Below are 22,925 nucleotides of genomic sequence, written 5' to 3' on the forward strand. Positions count from 1 at the left end.
AAAGTTAAATAAATTAAATTAAAAATTAATTTATTTTAATTTTTTATTTTGTTTGTTATTTCCTTCGGTCCGAAAACGTCAACTTCAAATGCATTACGTGCATCGGTTCTTATAATTTACATTTTCGGTATCCCATAAACACTCATGACTGCGATAAATCTCAATGAACCTTATTATATCTGCAGAACTGAATTTAAACACCTTTTTACTCATATTCATACCTCTCTGTTGGATGGTTCTAATCTTTTAAGAAGACTGAGCTCTGGTGGTGAGGGTCTATTTAAAAAAAACAATAATTTATGTTTATAAAGAGCCAAAGATGTTACACTATCTGCGTCTAGAATAGAAGTACTAAAAACAAAAAACAGAAACTATCTTTTTATATAAAATTCAAACAGGTATTCTTTATATTCTAAACTAAAACTTTTTCTTTACATGTGACAAGTGTTACCTGCCTTTATTACATTAATATTTACATATTCAAACTCCAACACTCTTCTAAAATATTTAAGACTTGAATGAAAAATTTGTCAATGCAAATACGTGCAATACTTGCACGAAAGCGCCATCAAATGGTATAGGCACGTACAAGCCTGTGTTTAGACAAGACAATACTTGAAAGAAATAATCTCCTTAAAATAGTTGCATTGGTGTAAACAAAAGGCATGTGCAATTATTTCCTTGTCAATACTTGAATACAATACTTGCATTCAAGTTTTCAAGTGTAAACAGTTGCATACAATCCTTGAACGGCAATTATTGCGCTTCATTTATTGCATTCAATTATTGCTCTAGTATGTACAAGAAAATGGCATCATGTAAATGGGCCTTAATGCATATAGAGCGGGCTACCTTGGCATGATGGAGGCATAAAGGTACTAACTAATACTAGGTTACATTGGTCACGAAAATCCTGTTCATCCGGACATCATAGAAAACAATGCATGAGAAAATCTTACCCCTGGAAAGGGTAACATAACAATCCATTCCAATCATAACAAGGAAGGTACACTAATTATAACATCAAACATATGCGATTCAATGTATTTTTTTGCTAAATTTCCAGTCTCGCGAAAATATGTAAACTTATACTACTACGATGCCTTCGCTTTATTTGTTTTTTTATAGAACGGGGCAAACGTAGTCTCATCTGATTATAAGCGAAACCGCCGCCCATGGACACCCTAATGCCAGAGGGCTTGTGAGAATTGGTACGCTCCTTTCTTGAAGGCAGTTAAGAACAGACGGCCATTTCTGGTATATTTATTCGTGGTAAATGGGTCCAAAAAACATGTTTTGTTGTGTTAAAACAATGATGTTAATTGATAAATAAATAAAACTAATGTACTACATGACAGTTTACATGCAGGACAAACTATACGAACAATCGAATAGTTAACACAATCGTGGGTAGTCGTAGTAGAAAATGAACTGATGATTCACTGCACTTTCTTCTTTCTTACTTAAATTACAAAATTTGACAACTGAAATAATTATTTGATTTTTTTCTAGTTCCTGTGTGGTGGATCAGTTTTACGCTGGTGAAAGAAAAGAAATTTATTTTAACATAATTTATTAAACATTACATTTTAATAGCTTGATAATATAACTATTTCAAATAAACATAATACTTCTAATGGAATTTACAGTCATATAAGTCTTTTTGATAACTTACATAATACTTAACACGAGATTACGACTTGAGTATGGCTTCGTAAGCCTGGAATATGCATGTGGCAACTTCTACCGTGCGGGATTTCAAGCTGAGGGTAGCCTCAGGGTTGCCGGGTTGAAGTTTCAGTTCCAGAAGAACCCAGATGTTGTTCGTCAGTTTCAGAGACTGGTAGAGCATGTCTTGCCCTTCGACGTTTCTCTTGGCGATGGTGAAAACGTTGTTCAGCGACATCTTGTGAGCGATCGTGTCAGCCGTGCCGACAAGATTGTTAATCGTGTGCTGGACTTCGTTCGCTGCTGGGATTTCTTTCCAGGTGGTGAGGAAGACCCTTTTATCGAGCTGGCCGTCTTCTGTGAAGAGGATGTGAGCTGGAATGAGGCAGGCGAAGTAGAACACGTCTATGTTGTTCTTGACCGCCACCTGAAATGAAATAATTATGCAATGCAACAAAAATGTTTAAACGTTTTAGAAATTGCCTAAGACTAACAAAATACCGCTTGAAATACAAAAACATCTATAATCATATAATTTTTTTAACTCCGCAGCTCTATTAAGCTTTATTGGTACATAATTCTAAATAACAAAATACTTAATACACTAATTATATTAATTTAATAAGTAAAGGGCTCCATTACTTAAATAATGAAATAAATAAATTGGTAGACCTGCAAGTTGTTGAGTGGCTCCATCCTCTGAACGGGTCCTCCAGTGGCGAGAGGTAAGGGTGCGTCGACACGTGCGCCTGCCCCCACCGCGCCCACTGACAGCGCACCTCCCGGGTATATGCCAAAACTAAAAAAAATATTTTTAACTTCTAAAAACTTCTGATTTATTACTAACATTAAAACGAATTTGAGAGAAAACGGAGAGAGTATAAGAACCAGTCACAATACAATTATAATATTTATTTAATTTTTTTACCATACCAAACAATCAAAATTAAACAATCAGGTAAAACAAGCGTCCAGTCAACCATAATTGTATAATTTTTCAATAGAAGTTCAAATAAATTCAAATCACAAATTAACCTAGACAATAGATGTTAGATCCTATTTCTCAGAAACGAGTTTTTGTAATTTAGCACTTGTCAAATAAGGGACAATAATACTTGAAAACTAAACTTATTATTTTTATAATACAAATAACGTGGTTAAATGAAATTTACCTGTTCTTATTGAGTTGTATAGCGAACCCTGTCATGGGCTGCATGGCTTTGTTGGTGAAAGTCATCTCAATACGCGGCTGACCGCCTTGCCTACTGAAGGTACCCCAAATCTCCAGGCCTTTTAACAGAAAAATTATATGTTTTATGAGCAAACGAGCTTGGGTGTCAACCGTCTTTAAGGGTATGCATTTATATTTGAATACTAGCTGGCCTGGCGAACATCGTACCACCTAACAGTCGATTCTTTGTTTTTTTTTAATACTTATTCTGCTATTCGGGACACCGATCTAGCTAGTAAGATAAAACAAAAGTTGATAAGACAACAAATACATTATGTCAAAAAATAAAAATTTACCTTCCCGGAACCCCTCCACTAACACTTGAACTTTATGATACGGTAGTAAAGTTCAAATTGCCTTTAAATATTATTACGAATATTTTGTATGGGAATATAGAAAAGTGTTGTTTTTAGACTTTTTCACTCAATTTTTTTTAATTTTTCTCTCCGTAAGAACCATCCTCGTACTTCAAAGAATATTATAAAAAAATAATTGGCCAAATCGGTCAAGCCGTTTTCATGTTATGTCGTGACAACGGAAAACGGGTTTCATTTTTATATTTATAGATCTAATCAATGTTGCTATATTGCACTTTGTCACAATTTTCTGTTATTTTTCCATTATTCACTTGCATTGTCATACCTTTTCCCTTATCAGCGGGCAGCCAGCACTGCTTGAGCGGCACAAAGGAAGCTGGAGGAGCGGCCACACCGAATATGTCTCCCAAAAGACCAGTTGTACTTGGGGCGGGAGTCGGCTCCGGTCCACCGCCCAACTGTCAATTCATTGACAATTAATAGTAATCCGGCGGCTCTAAATATTCTCCACACTTAGAGAATCGCTTGAACAACAGTAAGGGTTTTTATTAAAACGTTAAAAATGGCCAAGATATTAAGGAAATAACATTCAAATTAAAATCAAAATTACAATAGGACTGTTCAAAATTTGTCACCATTTTTTGTTTTTACTCCTACTCACTTAAAAGACGTGCAATCATTATTCTGGAATCAATTTTATTTAAAGTAATTTATTAGTAGAAGTAATCGAATAAAATCTTACAAGTACGTCCAATCCACCGGCTAGCAAGTCCAGATTAGAGGCCGGCGCAGGTGCAGGTCCAGAGGCATTTGGAGCTCCGCCGCCAATGTCCATTGACAAAAGGTCACCGATGAGCGACTCCTGCGCATATGTTAAATATTACTGCATTTTTTTTCTATAAATGATTGTGTAAGTTATTCCATACTGATGATCCTGTTCCACTATTTATGTTAGAATTGGTTTTATCAGCAGACACAGTTGGGTAAATAAAATGAGATCAGAATTGATTTACAAAATTAAACAATAAATAGTGCGTTATACTTCTCTTCCATCCTGTTTTATAAATTAAAAAAAAAACAAGTTAAATAAATTTAAACAATACCTGGTTAGGAATGACAGTGGCCTGTGGTACTGATTCTTCTCCGGTTACACCACGAGCTGGAAGTGACTTGCGCACGCCCGCCGCGCGACCTTCACCCAGATCATAACTTATATTTCATTTATGTACAACATTTACTATAAAGAACTCTTATATTAAAATGAATTCAAAATATTACGCTCCTCTGATAGATGCATTTTGGAAATTCCTTTATAGGAAAGTCATTTAGGATCTCCGCCACTACCTTTCTAACGTCTTTTAATAAACATTCTTTAATAACAAGCCTTGTAACACCTCTTAACCATATGCTATCCTGCTCAATCGTCACTTTCGTAATAAATGTGTTTTTTATTGTATTTTGAAATCTAGCGTTAATTCTGCATGAACCTTAAGATTAGGCATTAGTTTGTTTTAATTTTAAATTTTAGTTAGTATTTTTGTTAATTTAGTTATGCACTTATTGCACTTTACCCTTAATATCTCATTTTCTTTAGGGTCGCCTGGATATTATTGATATTCCATCTATTCTTTATGAACTTTTAATGTAACAAAATTTATGAAATTATTAACAATAAAGTTATATACCAACGAATACAACCTCATTCAATAAATCAAATTACATTTATCTAAATATGGCAATTTAATATTTATTAAAAACGATAGTGTAAAATTTTATATTTTTTAGGGTGTGATATTAAAGAAAAAAAACCAGTGGCCATACAGTATAGTACAGTTTCTGTGCAAAAAAATATATTTTTAGAACTGCATTCATATGAATACTTCCGAACGGTAGTTTTTTTTCTTTATATAGAACCAAGAACAACTAGTAAAGTTGCTAAAATAAATAAGAACTCACCTTCTACGAAGGCAGTGGGTGGTTTATGATAGACGGAAGCCAGTGAGCTGATGTGGCAGATCAGCTCATCCAAAAGCGTCGGCTCCAAGAGATCCGTTTCCTCTGAGATCAGAGGCTTGTCTGCCAGCACCACTTCCTTCGCAGCAGCAGGATCAGTTGATAGCAATCGCCAATAGATGAAACCGCGGTCTCTGTTTACGTCAAATTTGCAAATTGTTACAAAATTGTAATAAAAAACTTTTAACTAATCTCGTGATATTTGAATTTAAACTGATTCCATTTCTACTTTAAAAATAATATCGGAAAATAATTATAATACTACTTGCTTAATGTCAATCATTCAATATAGGTCAATATTGGAAGACAGGAAATTTTTTTTCGTTACTATTGTTTGGTTTTAGTGATCTGTGATTTTGGCGCCATTTTTTTCATAACATTGACATTACATAAACAAAACATGGCGTTATCTTTGTTTAACTTAAGCTGAAAGGCGAATAAATTAACGTTTATTAAGTAAAAAAACTGTTTCATTAACAATTAAATGAGTATTAAATGTAACTGTACATGCGTAGGTATCAACAATCGTCCGACATCTTTAATACAAATTACAAGATACCGAACCATTCGCAATAAAAGCTGGCAGTTAAAGGAATTTCGGCAAAATTACAAGCAAATACCTTAAAAATGATTACCTGAGGTCTGGGTTATCAGAGTCCTGTGTAGCGAGACTGAGCACGTGTTGAACGAGTTCTTGAGTGTCAGCGGGGCGTTTTAAGAACAACTTAACCACCGCTGTCAGAAGTTGCAGTTGGACCTATAGACATGATATATATCTGGGATTATTGTGGTGTAACATTGAAGAGCAAGATTAGAGTTTCGGACTTAGGTTTAGACATTCATATTAGATTTTTTTTATATGATATGTCAAAATTAAACATGTAACCAGTTTTTTTTATTAATTTATGTTACTTGTTAACGAAGATTATTAATGATATTATAATATTTATTAATTATAGATTTTATTCAATTATTCATTCAAAAACAAATTCACCTGAGCGTTTTCATCATGGAATCCCTCGAGGAATGAATCCAACAACTCATCAGCGTTGTCGATACGCTCCGCGTACTCGCCCACAATCCATACCTGAAATATATTTATTTAAACTTTGACTTTTAAAGGAAACAAAATAAATAAAAAATTGCCTTTGGCTACGATGGCAGGCAACTGATTTTCATATTTCAACCTTTAATTATATAAGGTGATCGACTTTTACGAGATTAATGCCCATTTTCCAAGTTTAAACTTTTTTTTCTTTCATTATATGTATCAAAAACACTCAATTTTATATAATTATATATTTTCTCAAATTCTTGCATAACCTTCAAAATATTAAGAATATGCACAATTTATGATAACTACTCTAAAAACCTACAGTAAATTTTTTGTAGCGTTTTAACTGTGTTGGTTAAACAAATAGTCTGTAGTAGATAATTTTGCATATATATATTAAGAGTTTTATTAAAATAAATATAATATGTTACCATAGACGCCCTGGCCTCTGGCTCATCTAAGGTGTCAAGATTTTCACACAAAGTGCTGATAATGCTCTCATATTTATTCGGGTACTTCCGAAATATATCTTTGATCACAACAATGGCTTCCTGCACCACATAGTTCACTTTGGTTTGAATTAACTCCAGCAAAGTTGATACGCATCGTTCGGCCGATGGCTCCACCTAAGATAAAGAAAATTATAATTTAAATATGAGTACAAATATAGTTTTTATTTCTCAATTTATATATATATCTCTCAAAGGTAATTCAGAAAATTGGTTGTAGAAGAGCTTGTGGTTCGTTCCTTAAAAGCCGGCAACGCACTTGCAAACATCCTGGTGTCTATATAATAAAATATTCAGTACAAAACAATTTAAGAAATACAAACTTTCTATGAGTGTTTTATATAAATCTAATACTGTTAATGGTGCTCCCAATTTGCCGTTAGAAAATGTTTAGTAAACATTGGTTAGCAAACAATTAAACACAAATGTTTTCATGTTAGAAATAGTTTAGTAACTAGTTAACAAATTATAACAAAATAAAACATGTGTTACCTTTTGTTTGTAAACCTTTTATAAAGGTGACGGCGGACGAACCAATACCAGATTTAAATTTACAATTATTTAACATAATTTTGTGTAAAGGTTATGTCAATAAAAGACAATACTATAATCATTAGTAAACATTTTCTATTAGTGTAGGAGCACTTATAACATGTAACAATTCCTAACAAAATGTAACAATTGACAACATTTGTTAGTAAATGTTTTTATGTTAGAAAATGTTACAACCATAAGAGATTTTCTATTATTTGTATCATACCTTAATAGCACATCTACCAATAGCCCGAACGGCCTTCCTGACAAAGTCCACGTCCACCTCAGTAGCATACTCCTTCAATTCACCCAGCACTTGCGCGATATTCGCCTGCGACGCCAGACGTATCATGATGTCCAGCTTTTCCAACTTTACATATATAGGGTCGTTGTACTTCACAAAGAACACCTGGAAGAAAGTTTAGTTCTGAACATAAACATCAAATATTAACACTAAGAAATTCCGTTGCATGCGCTTTGTAAACAGTTAAAATTACACACAAATCATGTTTGACATGAATTAAGTTTGGTGGCGGTGTTTGTATGGAGATGTTCAAATAAAACACTTTGTTTGAAGCTGGGTAACAACTGACTTTAATGGTTTAAAATATGAGCTTATAACTAGCGTAAAATTACGGGTTGCGACGCTAACAAAAAACTAACTTCGCTTATCTAAGGGTTCACTAATCAAAATGACATTTATGTTATCGGACATTATCGGGAACGACAATGTTAAAATACAATTTAAAAATATGGTAAAAACTAAAGGACTCAATATTGGCTTCAAGTGTGATGATTACATTTCGTTTACGCATAAATACATATAAATATTTTAGTTAATAACTATTAGATTATTAACTAAAATATTTATATGTAATTTAACTAACGTTAGTTAAACTATTCCTATAGTAATAACTGTTAATAGTTTATCTTTCAAACTTCTAAATAAAACCGCGACGCATATCTTTAAAGTCTAGGTAATTATAATCTTTCTATGATAATAAAATTTGTTGCTAATAAATACATCGAGGTTTTTATAACCATGTTAGTAATCCTTATCAAATATAATACATTACATGTCTACTGTTTTGAATTAAATTGTAGCAAGCTAGAAAATTAATTTAAACACGGATTTTTTTGATATGCATGGGTCTCAGATTAACACAGCTAGTGTAAACATAATCGAACAACCTATTTTACTACTACTACCCTCAATTTTCCGTATCTGTTTCTTGATAATTTGTTTCTTCTAAAATTCTTGTGCGTTTCTGTGCCTCACGCACGCCGTCGTCTGTATTGGATCTAAGGCATGCCGGAGTATTAAATGATCACATAGAAAGTTAATTGGCGGACCGGGGATCGAACTTACGACCTCAGGGATGAGTCTCACGTTGAAGCTACTAAACCAATACCCCTTTCTGCTCTGACACTATTTGACATTACTAATTTATATGGAGAAAACTAAATTCCTAATTTATTACATCTCACCTTCATCTCATGTTTAAGAATTTCCGGCCTCTTCTGCACAACAAGGTTTATGTTCCGAAGAGCCACGTACTGGACTTCTGGTTCAGCACTCAATAAGGTAACCAGGGGTGGGGCCAGTTTACGAGACAAGGTGTTAACAAGCTCTGTCTCATCAGAGAGCATTTCCATAAGTTTCATAAGAACCTGGTAAAAAAACATAGATTATAAATGTCTAATGTAATGCCAATACTCCACTCCTGGGCATAGGACCCACTATCTATATTGATTATTTTTTTAAACATTCAGCTCTGATTTAAGAACAATATTTAGTTCGCCGGTAACGTACTCAGGACTTCAGGCTATTTATAGTTTGACGACTACAGCCACAAAGGTAATCAATTTATAGAACTTGTAACTTTAATTGCAATATTTGTAGGATCAAACAAAAAAATAAGAATAAAGTCTGATACTGAGGGGCCGTTCAAGAATTACGTAAGCACTATAGAGGCGAGGGGGGTCTTTGATTTTCCTATGTGATGATTACGTCAACAGTAATTACTTTTAGTAATTACTATTTACTTGTTTACACATATTACCCTTACATTGTCTATGCTTGAAAACGAAAAGCATTTTCGAAGATTCCTACAAAAAATTAAAACGTACATGTAGTATTATTTTTGAGAGCTTTGCTTACTTTTGCTGATAAGAGTAAGGGGGGGATAAATTGCAGTAAATCTGCTTACGTAATACTTGAACGGCCCCTAACAGTTTTCTTTTTAAAATAATTATCAAGTATTCTACATCACACAAATTCGACAGCGAATGTACAGCGTTTTAAAAATTGAGATCTACAATTTTAAATTTGGAACCGGAAATCCTTAGTTTCAAAATTAAACCGTTATACAAACCTTGACCGCGGAAAGCACAACAGCTGCATTAGCGTGCGCCAGCCTCGGGGTTATTCTCTCGCAGATGGAGTGAGCCTCGCGCGAGTCACGAGGGCAGTAGTTTGACAATGCATCGAGGATGAACACCTGACCCCACTCAGTGCATTCATTAAGGGCTGTCAGTAGTTTGTTAATGGTTGGCGCGTTCATTTCTGAAAAATATGGTATTATGTATGAAGTACCTTTTGTCTATGTCCTGTCCTTCTAACTAACCACATGGTTAGGTATTAGGTTATTATAATCATATGATTATTGTAGTGCACGAATTTATGTAGCTTTATTACATCTCACATTGAGTAACATTGGTATGTATAGGGTTTGCGGCCATTAGTTTTAGTATCAATTTTAATATTTATAGTGAATCTTGTGTGCAGTGGTGTGAATAAATAAAATATATTATGATTTTTTTTATTGAACCATTTTTGCGAGCTCGATAGCACTGCAGTTAATTTTTTTTTTAATTTTACTTTTGCACTTATTTCTTTAAAAATTATATGGGGAAATTTCTAACATAAATGTTAAATTATTTATCATGAAAACCAGGAGCATAATAATAAATAATGTTACACAATAAATACATGAAGGTAATGATTTAAATAAACATAACATACCAACTAATGGATGACCTGAAACACTTGCTTCGTTAATCTCAGAGAGAGCTGCCACGGCATTAGCAACAACCATGGGGTTTGAATCACTAAGCAATTCCTTTAACTGATCCAAAAAACCCTGAAAATTTCCAATAAATGTCAATGTCATTTAATGGTTCTTCGGACTTTCCTAAATATCTTAAGAAACATACTAATATAGAAAAAGTTTAAAAGATTGTTGTAACATGGCATATGTATATCAGTACTACTAGTAACATATTTTAATGTACCTGATCCTCCACCATGCTTGGTGAAATATCATACAACTTGGCAACACAAACAGCTGCAGTTTTCCTCACATATGGGTCTTCATCCTTCAAGCATTTTCGCAGAGGCTCACAAAGATACTCTGTGATTTTGTCAACCCGAATGCATCCCATAGTTCGGACGGCCAGTGCACGAATTAGTGGATTCGAATCTTCACAGTCCTGAATATTTTAAATTATTAGTTTTTATTTTTTTTGAGAGAAAGAAAGCAACACATCAATTATACTGAAGCTATTTAACTATAAGCAAGTATGGTAGAAAATGTAAAGGTTACAAAATTTTGTATGATATTTGCCAGATCTCTAACTACTTAGCTTATCTTGTTACCTATTTTTAGCAATTGTTCATAAAAAATACTTATTTCAAGCATAATAATGTTTTAGTTTTATAAATTTGCTGGTTTATATTATATTTTTAGGTTTATTTAGTGACGTTTTTCTACCATACAATATAAAACTAATGCCAATGCTATACTGGAGTATTATGATGAGATATGATTTCTTGTATCAAAACATACATGTTCAGCTGATTTGTTGAAAATGTAGATTTACACATCAGTGCCGAATGAGTCTGGTGTTTGATCATGCAGATCTTAGAAATATACATGCATATTATACACCCCACCTACTATGTACAGCCAACTTCATCTTTAGTTTTATATTCTCACCCACCTGGTGCTCATTAGGTAATTGGCATTGTTTGTGATATTTTTAGCTTAAGTTTAATTACAAATATGTAGTCTAAAAAAATTTGATGTGTGTGTGTGATGAAGAGGAGTATATCAAACCTAAACCTTTTGTTTCAGGTCACTTAGCAAATTAAAAGTAGCCAACATAGTAGATGAGTATTATCAATATTTGTGCATGACTGTCCACCTATTATAATGTGTAAATCTACAGCTGATGAGTTGATTTTTTGGATCAGATGTTTACCTTAACAAGCTGGTATGTTGGTAGATCCTTCCACCCATCATAATATGGTACAGTAGACATTAAAACGACAAAAAAGACAAGTCACTCACATAGATAACTAATCTACTTTACTTGTCATACAATAATCCAGTTTTTAAGTTAAAATATAAATACTATCCTGTATATATAACATTAAGCAATACTTATGGAGATTTTCAGTAAGCTGAATAATGCCATTGATAGTTGTCCTTTCTCTCTTAATTTTAATTTTTTAATGATATTTGCAAATAATAGGAGATGAAAAGCTTAATTGTCAATTAAATTGTGAAAATATTATCAATTAAACATTAGTAAGTAAAAGAAAAAACTGATGCATACCTTAACAAATGTATTAACAGCCATTATAGCCATATCTGGCTGTGATTTGGCATAATTCATTAGATATAAGTAGACCAATTTCTTAAGTTCAAGGTTGTCTGTCTGCATGCAGTTGACTACATCAGGGAATAGTGCAGAAACATCCTTACCAACTGTCATAGAAGCAATGACCTACAAAACCCAACATTCATCAGTTAATGGGATAGTCAATTCTCTATTTAATTTCTTGTGGACTGTTCAAACTATGGGATTCCTATACCAACCTTTTTAACAGCTTCTTTTTTCTTTTCTTTTTTATCACTATTGAGTTCCGATTTGAGTTCAAATATCTCTCCCTTTTTTGTTGTTGTAAAGTATTTAGAATCAGTCATTTTAACAGGTTTATTTAGGCTTACTGGTTACTCTATAACACAAATACCAATAGGTTTAATGATAACAATAAATCTGAAAAATCAATACTCGCCGCATCCCATCTAGGAAAATACTCAATATGTCACCATCAAAAATCTATTACTTACGATACTTTACGAAGCGAAGCCTAGGCGATGTTTAGAACAATTAAATTAGGTGTATTTCATTAATTTAGGTATCCGAAGGGGCGTATAATTTTTGGATTCTTGAATCTTTATTCAATACCAATTGAGATTTGAGATTTGTCATAATTTGACTTTTGTGGTCATGACTATGTTAGATATTTGTGGCTGACGTCTGACATATACACACAGACTATGTAAAAGGAATATAATTTTGTTTACTATAGAGTAGGTAATAATAACAATGAAACGTTTTTATTTGCCAAGATAGTGGTGCAATTAGATAGATTAATTATTATAAAATTATTATTATTTATTATTAGTAGATAGGTAATAAAGGATATTTAATCATATTTGCATTTATAGAAATGTAAACTTTTCACATACTAAACTTATTACTATGTTCAGGATTTTTTAGACACTTAGCTTGTCCCGGTACTTTGGTAGACGGATTAATAAATTTTACATTTAATGCGAAAATAGAAACGTTTTCATAAGAACCGCGATTTGTAACTATATTGTATTGATTCGGTCACATTATTAACTATTTTGACTAGGTAATATTTCATGTTCGTTAACTACTAAACTACGGGGGCGGTTCTATTATATCTATATATATAAAAATTAAACCCGTTTTCCGTTGTCACGACATAACATGAAAACGGCTTGACCGATTTGTCTAATTCTTTTTTTTTAATATTCCTTGAAGTACGAGGATGGTTCTTACGGAGAGAAAATTTTAAAAAATTGAGTGAAAAAGTCTAAAAACAACACTTCTATATTCCCATACAAAATATACTTCGTAATAATATTTAAAGGCAATTTGAACTTTAATACCATATCATAAAGTTCAAGTGTTAGTGGAGGGGTTCCGGGAAGGTAAAATTTTATTTTTTGACATAATGTATTTGTTGTATTATCAACTTTCTTTTTTGACGTGATAACGTCTTTAAAATCGTTTTAGTCGGGTGACATGTTCAGAAACTTGTGTCACACCAAAACCTCACGAGCGCGATCGCAGGTATAACGAGAGAGAGACGGACCGATCTCCCGTCTCATCTCGAGCGCTGCCAGTCATTCCGTGAATGTATGAAGAAAAATGTATATCATAGTCGAATAAGTAAACTTGTCATTTTACACCCGAAATTTATCATCAAAAGTGTGAAAAAAACGATAGATGTAATTTAAAAATTTGAAAAAATTGTTATCTTCGTTAATTCCTTACTTCCCAAAAACTTATATCACCAATAAGACGTTATCACGTAAACATCTCGATCGTAAACCTACTTTACAAACAACCAATATTTTTTTTATCTTACTAGCTAGACCGGTGTCCCTAATAGCAGAATAAGTATTTAAAAAAATAAAGAATCGACTGTAATAAGGTGACGGTGGCAAAGTGCGCCTACCGGGCAAGTGCACCTACCACAAATATCTCGAAAACTACCGATTTGATACTATGTAGTAGTGACACCTTATATCGATGCTACAAACTAAATCATAGTTCTTGGTGAAACTCATATATAGCTCTAGTCATGTGAGTTTGAGACACGAGCCATTTTATTTTCACTGATATTCAAAGTGGTGAGGAGAGATGACTATGGCGTGATCATCGTCGTAAATCTCAAGAAATCGAGTTTTTACCGATATACGAGTGAGGTAAATGCACAATTTAAATATTTTGCTTTTAGATTCTGACTTTATTTCACTCCTATCTAGTAAAATATATATATTTCTTGCAAGTTAAATATTCAAACCTCAAATTTATATAGTTGGGGAAGCGCGCCATACTGACTTATTATATGGCGCACTTCGCCGCAATCCAGAGGTTACAAACTTTTTAAAATGTGTCTACAATAGACTAGTATAAGTCACAATTATTAAATCATTATTATTTATGATTTTTGTTTACGATGGGGCGCTATGAAAGAAAAACTGTAGGTCCTTCATGGTCCAGAGAGGCTTTGAATGAAGCAGTTGAAGCTGTTCGATCGGATAGAATGTCTGGGTATGCAGCCGCATCAACCTTTGCTATCCCAAGAAAAACTATTATGGACCACGTCACAGGTCGAAGGGGCCAAAAATCATTAAGTCTAGGCAGACCACCAGTATTTAAATATGAGACAAAATGATGGCAAAATGTTTGCCTATAATGGAAAAAAATGGCTTCGGCCTGACTCGTACAGAATTTCTAGATATTGTTAAGGGATATGTCAATCAGAACGATCTAAAAGCACCTTTCAATCTTCAAAAAGCGTTATAAGTTATCAATTAAAAACTGCAGGCTATAGAGGTTGCTAGTAAGAATGCCGCAGACCTATTTGTTATCCAAGAATTTTATGATATTTTAGACAGAGTGATTGCCGACTTAGGGCTTCAGGACAAGCCTGAGCGAATTTAAAATTTGGATAAAACCAGTTACTGCAGTGATCCACAAAAAACCAAAGTCATAGGTCTTAGGGGATTTCCATCGACTCGGACTACATCATCCTCTGGAACGTCGATCTCCTTCACTTTAGTTATTAAGTTGTAAGGGTAACAAGCCTTGCTTGATTAATGTTTTTGAATAATTACAACTAATATATTTTAGGAAATGTTTCTCATTGATTTTTTTTTCGTTACCTAGTTTTGTTAAGAATTTATAATAATTATTACACTTAATAACTAATTTCAATGACTAACTTCTTATTTCAGTCCCTTTATAATACTGATACCAAATAAGTAGTTCCAAACCATGGTATTCCCATCGTAAATAAAAGAAAAAATATACTTGACACTCGATTATCAATATTTAAAAAAAAGGTTCATAACCTCTGACTTAAGATTGTATGGCGCATTTAGCCGAAATTTGGTTTTAAATACATAGATTCTTCTAGAATGTGGCTATGAAAAAATAAAAAATGGCATGCGTTTTGTTGCTTGTTTTCTTAAAATAATATAGGGCTATTTTTATTCTGATGCTTTATTACTGCGTTTTATTAATACTAGGCGCACTTCCCCGATTTGTCGGCAAAGTCGGCGCACTTTTTTCACGGTCAGACTGTTTTCAAATTTTATGCTAAAATTCATTAATTTGCCGTCAGATTCTAATGAAACGACATTAGTTGTTGTTGCAAAACATCACAGATCCTTATGGTACCATGATTTAGTGTCACTCGTGAACTTAAGCACAAGTAATATTGCACCAAAGTCAACTATGAAAAAAGTATGGCGCACTTTGCCCCCATCACCTTACGGGTTGCAGACCAAGAGCTAAGCTAAGTTAGTTTAGCTTAGCTCGCATAGCTGACGCAATTTTCCATACTTGTGTGCAGATCGCAAACTATGCGAACTAAGTTATGTGAGCTAACTAAAATATGCGAAGCTAAGTTAGTTGTGTATGCCGATGCGCAGCTACACGAGCTAAGCTAAGCCCCTCTTGCCTTGCCGCACACCCTTTGCACATCCTTCGCCAGTGCTGTCCAGTGTTCTTTGTTGTACGCACGCAACACTGACTGAGCTTTGGCTTAGCTGTTGGTGTGCACGCTATTTGTTTCTAGCTTAGCTTAGCCTAGCTTGCTTGGCATAGCTTAGTTTAGCCTTGGCACAGCTTAGTTTTCGGTCTGCAACCGGCTTTAGGCGGTACGATGTTCGTCAGGCCAGCTAGTAAAATATAAAAATATAAACATTCGTCCACAATGTAAATTTATATAGCTATTCCATCGAAAAAAACACAAGAATGTAATCGTACTTTATGTATTCATTATTTTCATGACAATGTCCTGAATCAACGTTTGACCATTTCATGAAATAGCCAATTATTATCAGTACTGAGTCAATAAAAAACTTCACATTATTCACCGTAAGATGATTTAGCATTGTTTGATAATAATATCTATAATATTGTAAATTACTAAACCACACGTGTTATTAATATGACAAAAAACCTATATATAATGAAAGGTTTTCAATTTCGGTGATGAGTAAGAAATCCTTTAACGGAACTGAAGAAGCTTCGTTTCATCTTGTACACAGGCATAATTGTATGGTTACTATAAAAAGATGCGGACGTGTCATATAATGACGATGGTATTTCCACACCCTGCAATATCAAAATAAATATATTGCTAAACGTAATTTATTAATGATAAATCTATCTAATGGGTAAAGACACTGTATACGGATAAAAACGTATTTTATATATGTAAAACTTATTCTAGAGGCAATTAGAATTTACCCAATAAATGCAAAAATCACATATGTGTTTGTTGCGTTTGCGAATACGAACGCAAGTGATACCCAAAATAATTATCGCTTTCCCAAATCGTAAAAAAACACAAAATACATAATTTTATTTGACACAATATTATATAAGCGATAAGGCTGACGTAACTAGGTATTAAAATTAAATTATTAATTGCCTACCGCGAATGATGTGCTGATATTATACGAGTTAATTGAGCTATTTTTAGTTGGTTGCTTATGAGGTGGTTTGCCTATTTTTATTTCTGACACTTTTGATCTCATTATGAGACACGACACCAAACGCTGCAGTAGCGGCTTCTTTTTTGAGTCGATCAATTGAGATCCTTTGCTTAGGCTTGTATGGTTACTATTGCTAGAGTACAAAGAATATGCAGATGTCCCGAGGTTTGGCGTTACTGACTTCTTGTGACCTGTACAAAATATGCGTAGTAATAGTGGTTAATTTATAATTAACTTACACTAGGTAATTCAAATTAAAATTCCAAGTAAACTGATAAACGATGGTAATAAATAAATATATTTTATCCACCTACAACTCAGGATTGTGACCTGACAGTTTATTTTGTACTACGGTAACATGAAGGCCAGGGTTGGCCTAGTGGCTTCAGCGGGCGACTCTCATCCCTGAGGTAGTAGGCCCGATCCCCGGATGGGCACCAATGGATTTTCTTTCTATGTACGCATTTAACATTCTCTCGGACGGTAAAGGAAAACATCGTGAGGAAACCGGCTTGCCTTCGACCGAAAAACGGCGTGTGCCAGACACAGGAAGCTGATCTCTTATTTGCGTATTAGATTGACAAATTATCATGAAACAGCTACAGAAATCTGAGGCCCAGACCTAAAAAGGTTGAAGCGCCACTGATTTATTTATTTTAAAGTTTTTAAATGGTTTTTTATATAATAATTATGAACATCTGCGCTGTATATATTCCCTATATCGCCTAACAAGATTGTGTAGTATTTTAATTGATAAGAAGGTTGCATAGGTACGTAAAATTTTAACACCTTTAAAAATAGTATGAATTGAGTTTGAATCCTTATGTTCCACAAAATTCGAATTGTCTTTATTACACGCCAGTGAAGAATAAGTGACATGTTTCATTAGTGATACGCTAGCATATCGGACCTCTATCGATGAAACGATGTTTCTTGGCTTACTCAATAACTGAGCATTTTTATTTTCCTCTGTTGTTGATTCGCTAATTTCATTTTTCTTTTCTATATCCCACTTAAACGAACATTCAGATTCATTATACTTGTCAGATAACGTGTCAGAGCTGATTTTTTTAAAATTTGTATTATCAGTTTGAACCTCCTTGCTTAATCGAACCACTCTCTGAAATTTGGATTTTATTCTTACTTCTCCAATTGTAACGCTACTATAGTAATTTGCCTTTTTTCTCTCATTGCTAAACTTTTTACACACAGTATTTTGTATCGTTCTCTTAACTTTATTATATTGTTTTCGAGTCAACATTATAGGTTTTTGTTTTGTAAACTGTTCTACTTCTAAAAACACGTGTATATTTCTATTTAGTATAAGATTGGCATCATTTCCATTTTCTACGTTTCTATTATTATAAATAACATTATCTTTAGAGCCACCTGACAATGTGGAATGGTTTGTACATAATCTGTCGTGCTGTGCGACTCCACAAATTGTTGGTTGAACATCTTCTGTTCTACGTTTTGTTTTTATTGGAAATATGTCGTTCAATTCATTATTTTTTGTTTCTTCGGAATGTTTTAAATCAGCCTTTGATTTATATTGTAGTTTTGTAATAAATTTTTGTGGGAATAGTTTAGCTAGACTGCTACTTAGTTTTACTTTCTTTTTGCTGAAAATCAAATTTAATTTATAAAAAGAATAGTCACAAACTGTGAATGAACAAGCAAATGAACTGGCTATGGCTACTATATATTTTCAGGTAGGTACAAACCTCGAGCGTATTTAACAAATGTACAGGCATTAGATGATGTATACTACATAAGTAGGTAATTATGTGTATGGACATTATTATAAGCATAAAGTAAGACTCTATGGGTATGTCTCATTATTATTGTTTTAATTTAGGGCATAAACCTACGATGACCTATGTAAAAATTTCTACTTATCTATGAGCTTAAAAAAATTAAAAAGAAAAAAAACTTAACCATTCGTTTTCGATGAAGCATTCTTCGCAGTTTTTTACAATAAAGGTTTCCTTAAAAATATTTAAATATAAAAATCTAGTTATTATAAAAAAATGTCTTTATCAGGTAGGAATAACATTTGAATTTAAATAACTAAAAAAATTAGTAATTTGGTTTTTTGGAATTAGAATTTACCTGAGATTGTCGAGAATTTGGTTTAGGCTCATTTAGATTTCGCCCCGTTAAAATACCCAACAACTGCCTTATCTCCTTGTCTCTTTCAGATGGATCTGGAATTACGCACGGGTCCCCACGGTAATGCTTAGCCCGTCCTACAAAAGGGGTTTTCATGAAATATTTAGTTCATAATCATTATTACATTAATACAATTTTACAACCTTCATAATAATTATTGTCAATCGTATTGTTGTTATTTTTTTCTGCCACTTTTTGTTTAGAGTTACCAAGGCTTGTTCGTCTAAAATGATTATAAAAAATAAAAATTCGGTTATAATAACATGTTATTGTAGTTTTTACGACAAAGAGAAAACTCTACCGACCCATGAAAAACTTCTATACTGTCTCGAACATTTAAGTTGGAAGATCTTTTATCTATATTTTTTTCTGCTTTACCTGGATTCTGAAATGTATTAAAATTACGCATTTATCCTATATAATGTCAATCAATAATAAAATATGACCAATATGTTAAGGTTAGGTATATTTACAGGAGACCTTGAATTTTTTCTTGAACTCACGGGTGAATTGGCTGAGAGTGATAACGACCCAGAAGCAGGGATTTTAGTGTTATCTGATAAAATTAATAAATTTTCCATAGAGGCAAGGTGTGTCTTCTTCTTTGATTTGACAGTTTTTCTTACTGAAAAATCTGTATTTTGTCTATCATGTTTAAAAAGTAAATTATAACGTTCGGATTCACCATCAATATTCACAGTAACCTTTGAAGTTTTATCTTTTGGTGGAGCATATTCATGTCTTGCTATGTCTCTATTATTTTTAGCTTCTTCAGTTTCCAGTTTATTGATATAATTGTCGACTAAAGCTTTCTTTGCCAAACTTCGATTTGTGTCTAATTTTTTTTGGGCTCCGCGTGTTTCCGTATTTTGTCTACTTTGGTATTGTTTTTTGGATAATTGTGCTTTACTTCTTTTACTAAATACGTCTGTTCTAGAGCTTCCAAGTGGAATATGATTTCTAGTAGATTTGGAAAAACGATTTGGAGATACACTTTTCTGATTGTTTTTAAACATTTTACTATTGTTAGTTTCTCTTAGATACTCTTTGTTATTAGGGGATAATTCTTTTGGCGATGCAAGCCTTTGGAAAGTTGATTTTTTATCCTTGTTTGATCCTTTTTGTTGGACTTCCATGTTTGGAGACATTTGTCTTTCTTCAACTCTGATCATATGACCATCGCTCCCGTTTTCTTTGGGATACACTGAAATGACGACAATGGGAGTTTGAAATCCTTTAGCAGTCTCATTTTCCGATTTAATTGTTTCGCCAGTACATACACATTGGCTATACTTATTTTTCATGGGCCCGTTCCTTTTTTTATATTCTAAATCTTGAAATAAATTTACTTGAATGCCTTGGGATTCCATTCTGAAACGAATCAGTAGATAAATGTGCTTTAATTTTTTTTAAACTTGCCTTAAAAAATTTTTTATGAATTCTTACATCATATCACCTGTAAATCAGTTTTTTCTTTCTTAGCTATTAGATATAGGTACAAAACTGATACTATATTTAATTTCTGAGTATCTATTGTATTACCTTGAGCAATCACTATTGCAAGCAGCAGTCTCGTTGAAAACGTATTCATTTGGACTATAGTTTCGAGAGCGTCGGCTATGCTCGAAAACTCTTTAAATTAAATTATGTCGAGATTAATTATTATATGTAGGTATAACATTAGTAAGAACTTATTAAAAACTTTAAACCTTTATAAACATACTTACGGTTGTTCGCCATGTTTGTTTCTCATCGGCTCATCTTGAGTGATATTCGTAATAACTAAAATAATACAAATTAATTAAAAACTTTCGCTATGGGTCTTTCTTATATTTCGTTTCAGAAGAGTTTTATGGCCTAATAGGTGGGGAGTAACGATAATTATGAATACCCTGTTTTATGATTGATGCAAGCACAGTATTGAATGTTGAAATAAAAATTCTTAGCGTAGATAGTACGGAGAAAGTAAAGTGCTGCTCTTTGTCCAACCTAAAGGGGCCCGAAGGCCCCAGTTTCCGAGGTCGAGAAATTGTAAAAATCCTTTGGAATAACTTTGTTAGAGCGTTTCAGGGTACGACGTCATCGTCGCAGTGGTTGTAGGTGTCGCTACAATAGTTTTATGAACCACTGTAGCCGAATGTAGTGTCGTTTTATGGCCAAAAAACCGAACTTTAGTTTTATGAACATCTCAATGCATACTCACTTGGTCTATCATCTATCGTAGCAGCACAATTCAACACATATCTGTCGTCTGTGGTCAGACCTAACCTACCAACGATTTTAACATGGCTTCTATGTCTACTGACATCGGGTATGCCTGGTTTGTTTGGGCAGTTGATAGTTTTACATTTTCTTAGATCGTCATTAAAATCCTTCTTGCCATCTTTCTTTCTTTTATCTTTGAAGTTATTTTTGTCCATTTTATTAAAAAAATATAAGCGTTTCTTATAGAAATTTTCGCTTTCTGAAGATTTTATTTCGAAAATTTTTTCACGCTTCCTTCCAGAGACAGAACAAACGTTATTAGAGTGTAATCCGTCGTGATTAGAGCAACTATTTTTTATTATCTTTTTTGAGATTTTTTTATTGAAAACCTTAGAAGTCTGCGTCTCAACCGATTTCGGTACTACTGTAATCTTTATAACTGGCTTGTAATTTTTACTATATTTTTTCTTATTATGTTTAATGTCGTCGAATGGTAAAATAGATTTCAGGATATATTCTTCTGGATCTAACGCTGGGTATTTTTTTTTAACTTTCTGAAAAAGTTTAATTATTGCGTAATTATATCCACAATGCAATGCAATACTTTAGTAACTCAGTTTTATTTGATAACGTCGCATTTAAAACAACGGCAAAATAAGAGATTATATTGTTACTATGGAATTCTAAAACATATTAAACTATCAAGCCTGTAAAGAATTATAACAACCTCTTGATTATTTCGTTTAATGTGAGTCGAAGAATAAGTAGACACATCAATTTCTTTGGTATCCTGATATTTTTTTAATGTTTTCGGCTCGTTTACTAAATTTTGCTGCTGTTTCTTAACTGGTGGTATCAAATAGTCCAGGGAATCTACATAAATAAAAATAAATAAATGTGTAGTATTTATGGGTATTCGTACAGCTAATTAAACTGACCGTAAAAACGATAATTATCATATTTCTCCATAATTAAGTAAATTAAAAATTATTAATAACAAAAAAATATAAAAATGAAAATGATTAATAAGAACTAAAAATATATCTATTAACACAATGTGACATCATTTTGGCGTTACCAAAAAAGTATATATGTAATTGGAAAATAATAAATTGATATAGATTAAACCAAGGACTATATCAATGATATGTTGCAGCTTAGCAACATTCATTGCTATGCGGACGACAGCACTGGGGATACTTTTTACACTGGCCGGGCAGGTATTTCTCGGGCTGTTGTCGGTGAGTACCGGAATAAACTTGTATCTGAAGTCGAAACTCTTCTACGTGGAGTCTCGGACTGGAGTAGACTAAATCTAGTCCAATTTAACCCCAAGACAAGTATGCGCGTTTTCCGCTAAAAAACTCCCTTTGTCGCTACTCCCTTCTTTGAAGACACTCTCCTTAAAGCCTCAGCTAGCATCGGAATACTGGGCGTTGACATATCGAATAACGTTCAGTTTTGTGGTCATCTGGAAGGAAAGGCTAAATTAGCCTCCAAAAATATTGGTGTGCTCAGCAAGGCGAGACGGTACTTCACTCCCGGCCACCGCTTGCAACTCTATAAAGCGCAAATTCAGCCCAACATGGAATACTGTTCTCACCT

The 22,925-nt window shown here is 33.2% G+C and overlaps 2 protein-coding genes across 7 annotated transcripts; both read right to left on the reverse strand.

Annotated features, from left to right (window-relative positions):
• Positions 1-1,556: 1,556 nt before the first annotated feature.
• On the reverse strand, positions 1,557-12,618 carry LOC125059144 (AP-1 complex subunit beta-1). Of its 2 annotated transcripts, XM_047663403.1 has the most exons (19): positions 12,465-12,618; positions 12,210-12,349; positions 11,947-12,117; positions 11,590-11,616; positions 10,621-10,818; positions 10,352-10,469; positions 9,702-9,892; positions 8,815-8,997; positions 7,553-7,735; positions 6,715-6,909; positions 6,224-6,316; positions 5,865-5,986; positions 5,173-5,363; positions 4,320-4,408; positions 3,959-4,078; positions 3,542-3,674; positions 2,841-2,958; positions 2,341-2,467; positions 1,557-2,095 (listed from the first exon to the last, which is right to left on the reverse strand). In XM_047663403.1, exons 2-19 carry the CDS (start codon positions 12,315-12,317, stop codon positions 1,694-1,696), a joined length of 2,769 nt encoding a protein of 922 aa, XP_047519359.1. In that variant the 5' UTR covers positions 12,318-12,349; positions 12,465-12,618; the 3' UTR covers positions 1,557-1,693. The 2 variants fall into 2 exon arrangements, with proteins under 2 accessions (XP_047519359.1, XP_047519370.1); XM_047663414.1 differs by lacking the exon at positions 11,590-11,616.
• Positions 12,619-16,341: 3,723 nt separating this feature from the next.
• Positions 16,342-22,332, reverse strand: LOC125063058. Of its 5 annotated transcripts, none has more exons than XM_047669292.1 (13): positions 22,259-22,332; positions 22,048-22,193; positions 21,319-21,874; positions 20,843-20,897; positions 20,658-20,747; positions 19,619-20,486; positions 19,421-19,500; positions 19,259-19,338; positions 19,056-19,192; positions 18,882-18,931; positions 17,733-18,565; positions 16,884-17,134; positions 16,342-16,560 (listed from the first exon to the last, which is right to left on the reverse strand). In XM_047669292.1, exons 1-13 carry the CDS (start codon positions 22,287-22,289, stop codon positions 16,426-16,428), a joined length of 3,312 nt encoding a protein of 1,103 aa, XP_047525248.1. In that variant the 5' UTR covers positions 22,290-22,332; the 3' UTR covers positions 16,342-16,425. The 5 variants fall into 5 exon arrangements, with proteins under 5 accessions (XP_047525248.1, XP_047525247.1, XP_047525250.1 ...); XM_047669291.1 differs by having other exon boundaries at positions 19,589-20,486; XM_047669293.1 differs by lacking the exons at positions 16,342-16,560; positions 16,884-17,134; positions 17,733-18,565; ... (1 more) ...; positions 19,056-19,192; positions 19,259-19,338 and having other exon boundaries at positions 19,596-20,486.
• Positions 22,333-22,925: the final 593 nt, after the last annotated feature.

Source organism: Pieris napi, chromosome 2, assembly GCF_905475465.1.
Source record: "Pieris napi chromosome 2, ilPieNapi1.2, whole genome shotgun sequence".
Taxonomy (NCBI): Eukaryota; Metazoa; Arthropoda; class Insecta; order Lepidoptera; family Pieridae; genus Pieris; species Pieris napi.

Coding starts and splice junctions, on each gene's coding strand:
- LOC125059144 (XM_047663403.1), bottom strand. CDS start 12,317: ATGACTGATTCTAAATACTTTACAACAACAAAAAAGGGAGAGATATTT. Junction 8,998..9,701: donor TTGTGCTTTCCGCGGTCAAG/GTTTGTATAACG, acceptor TTTTTTTACCAG/GTTCTTATGAAACTTATGGA. Junction 4,079..4,319: donor CCACTGTCATTCCTAACCAG/GTATTGTTTAAA, acceptor ACATATGCGCAG/GAGTCGCTCATCGGTGACCT.
- LOC125063058 (XM_047669291.1), bottom strand. CDS start 22,289: ATGGAGAAATATGATAATTATCGTTTTTACG. Junction 19,193..19,258: donor TGACAATAATTATTATGAAG/GTTGTAAAATTG, acceptor CCCCTTTTGTAG/GACGGGCTAAGCATTACCGT. Junction 17,135..17,732: donor AATTCATACTATTTTTAAAG/GTGTTAAAATTT, acceptor TATTTTGTACAG/GTCACAAGAAGTCAGTAACG.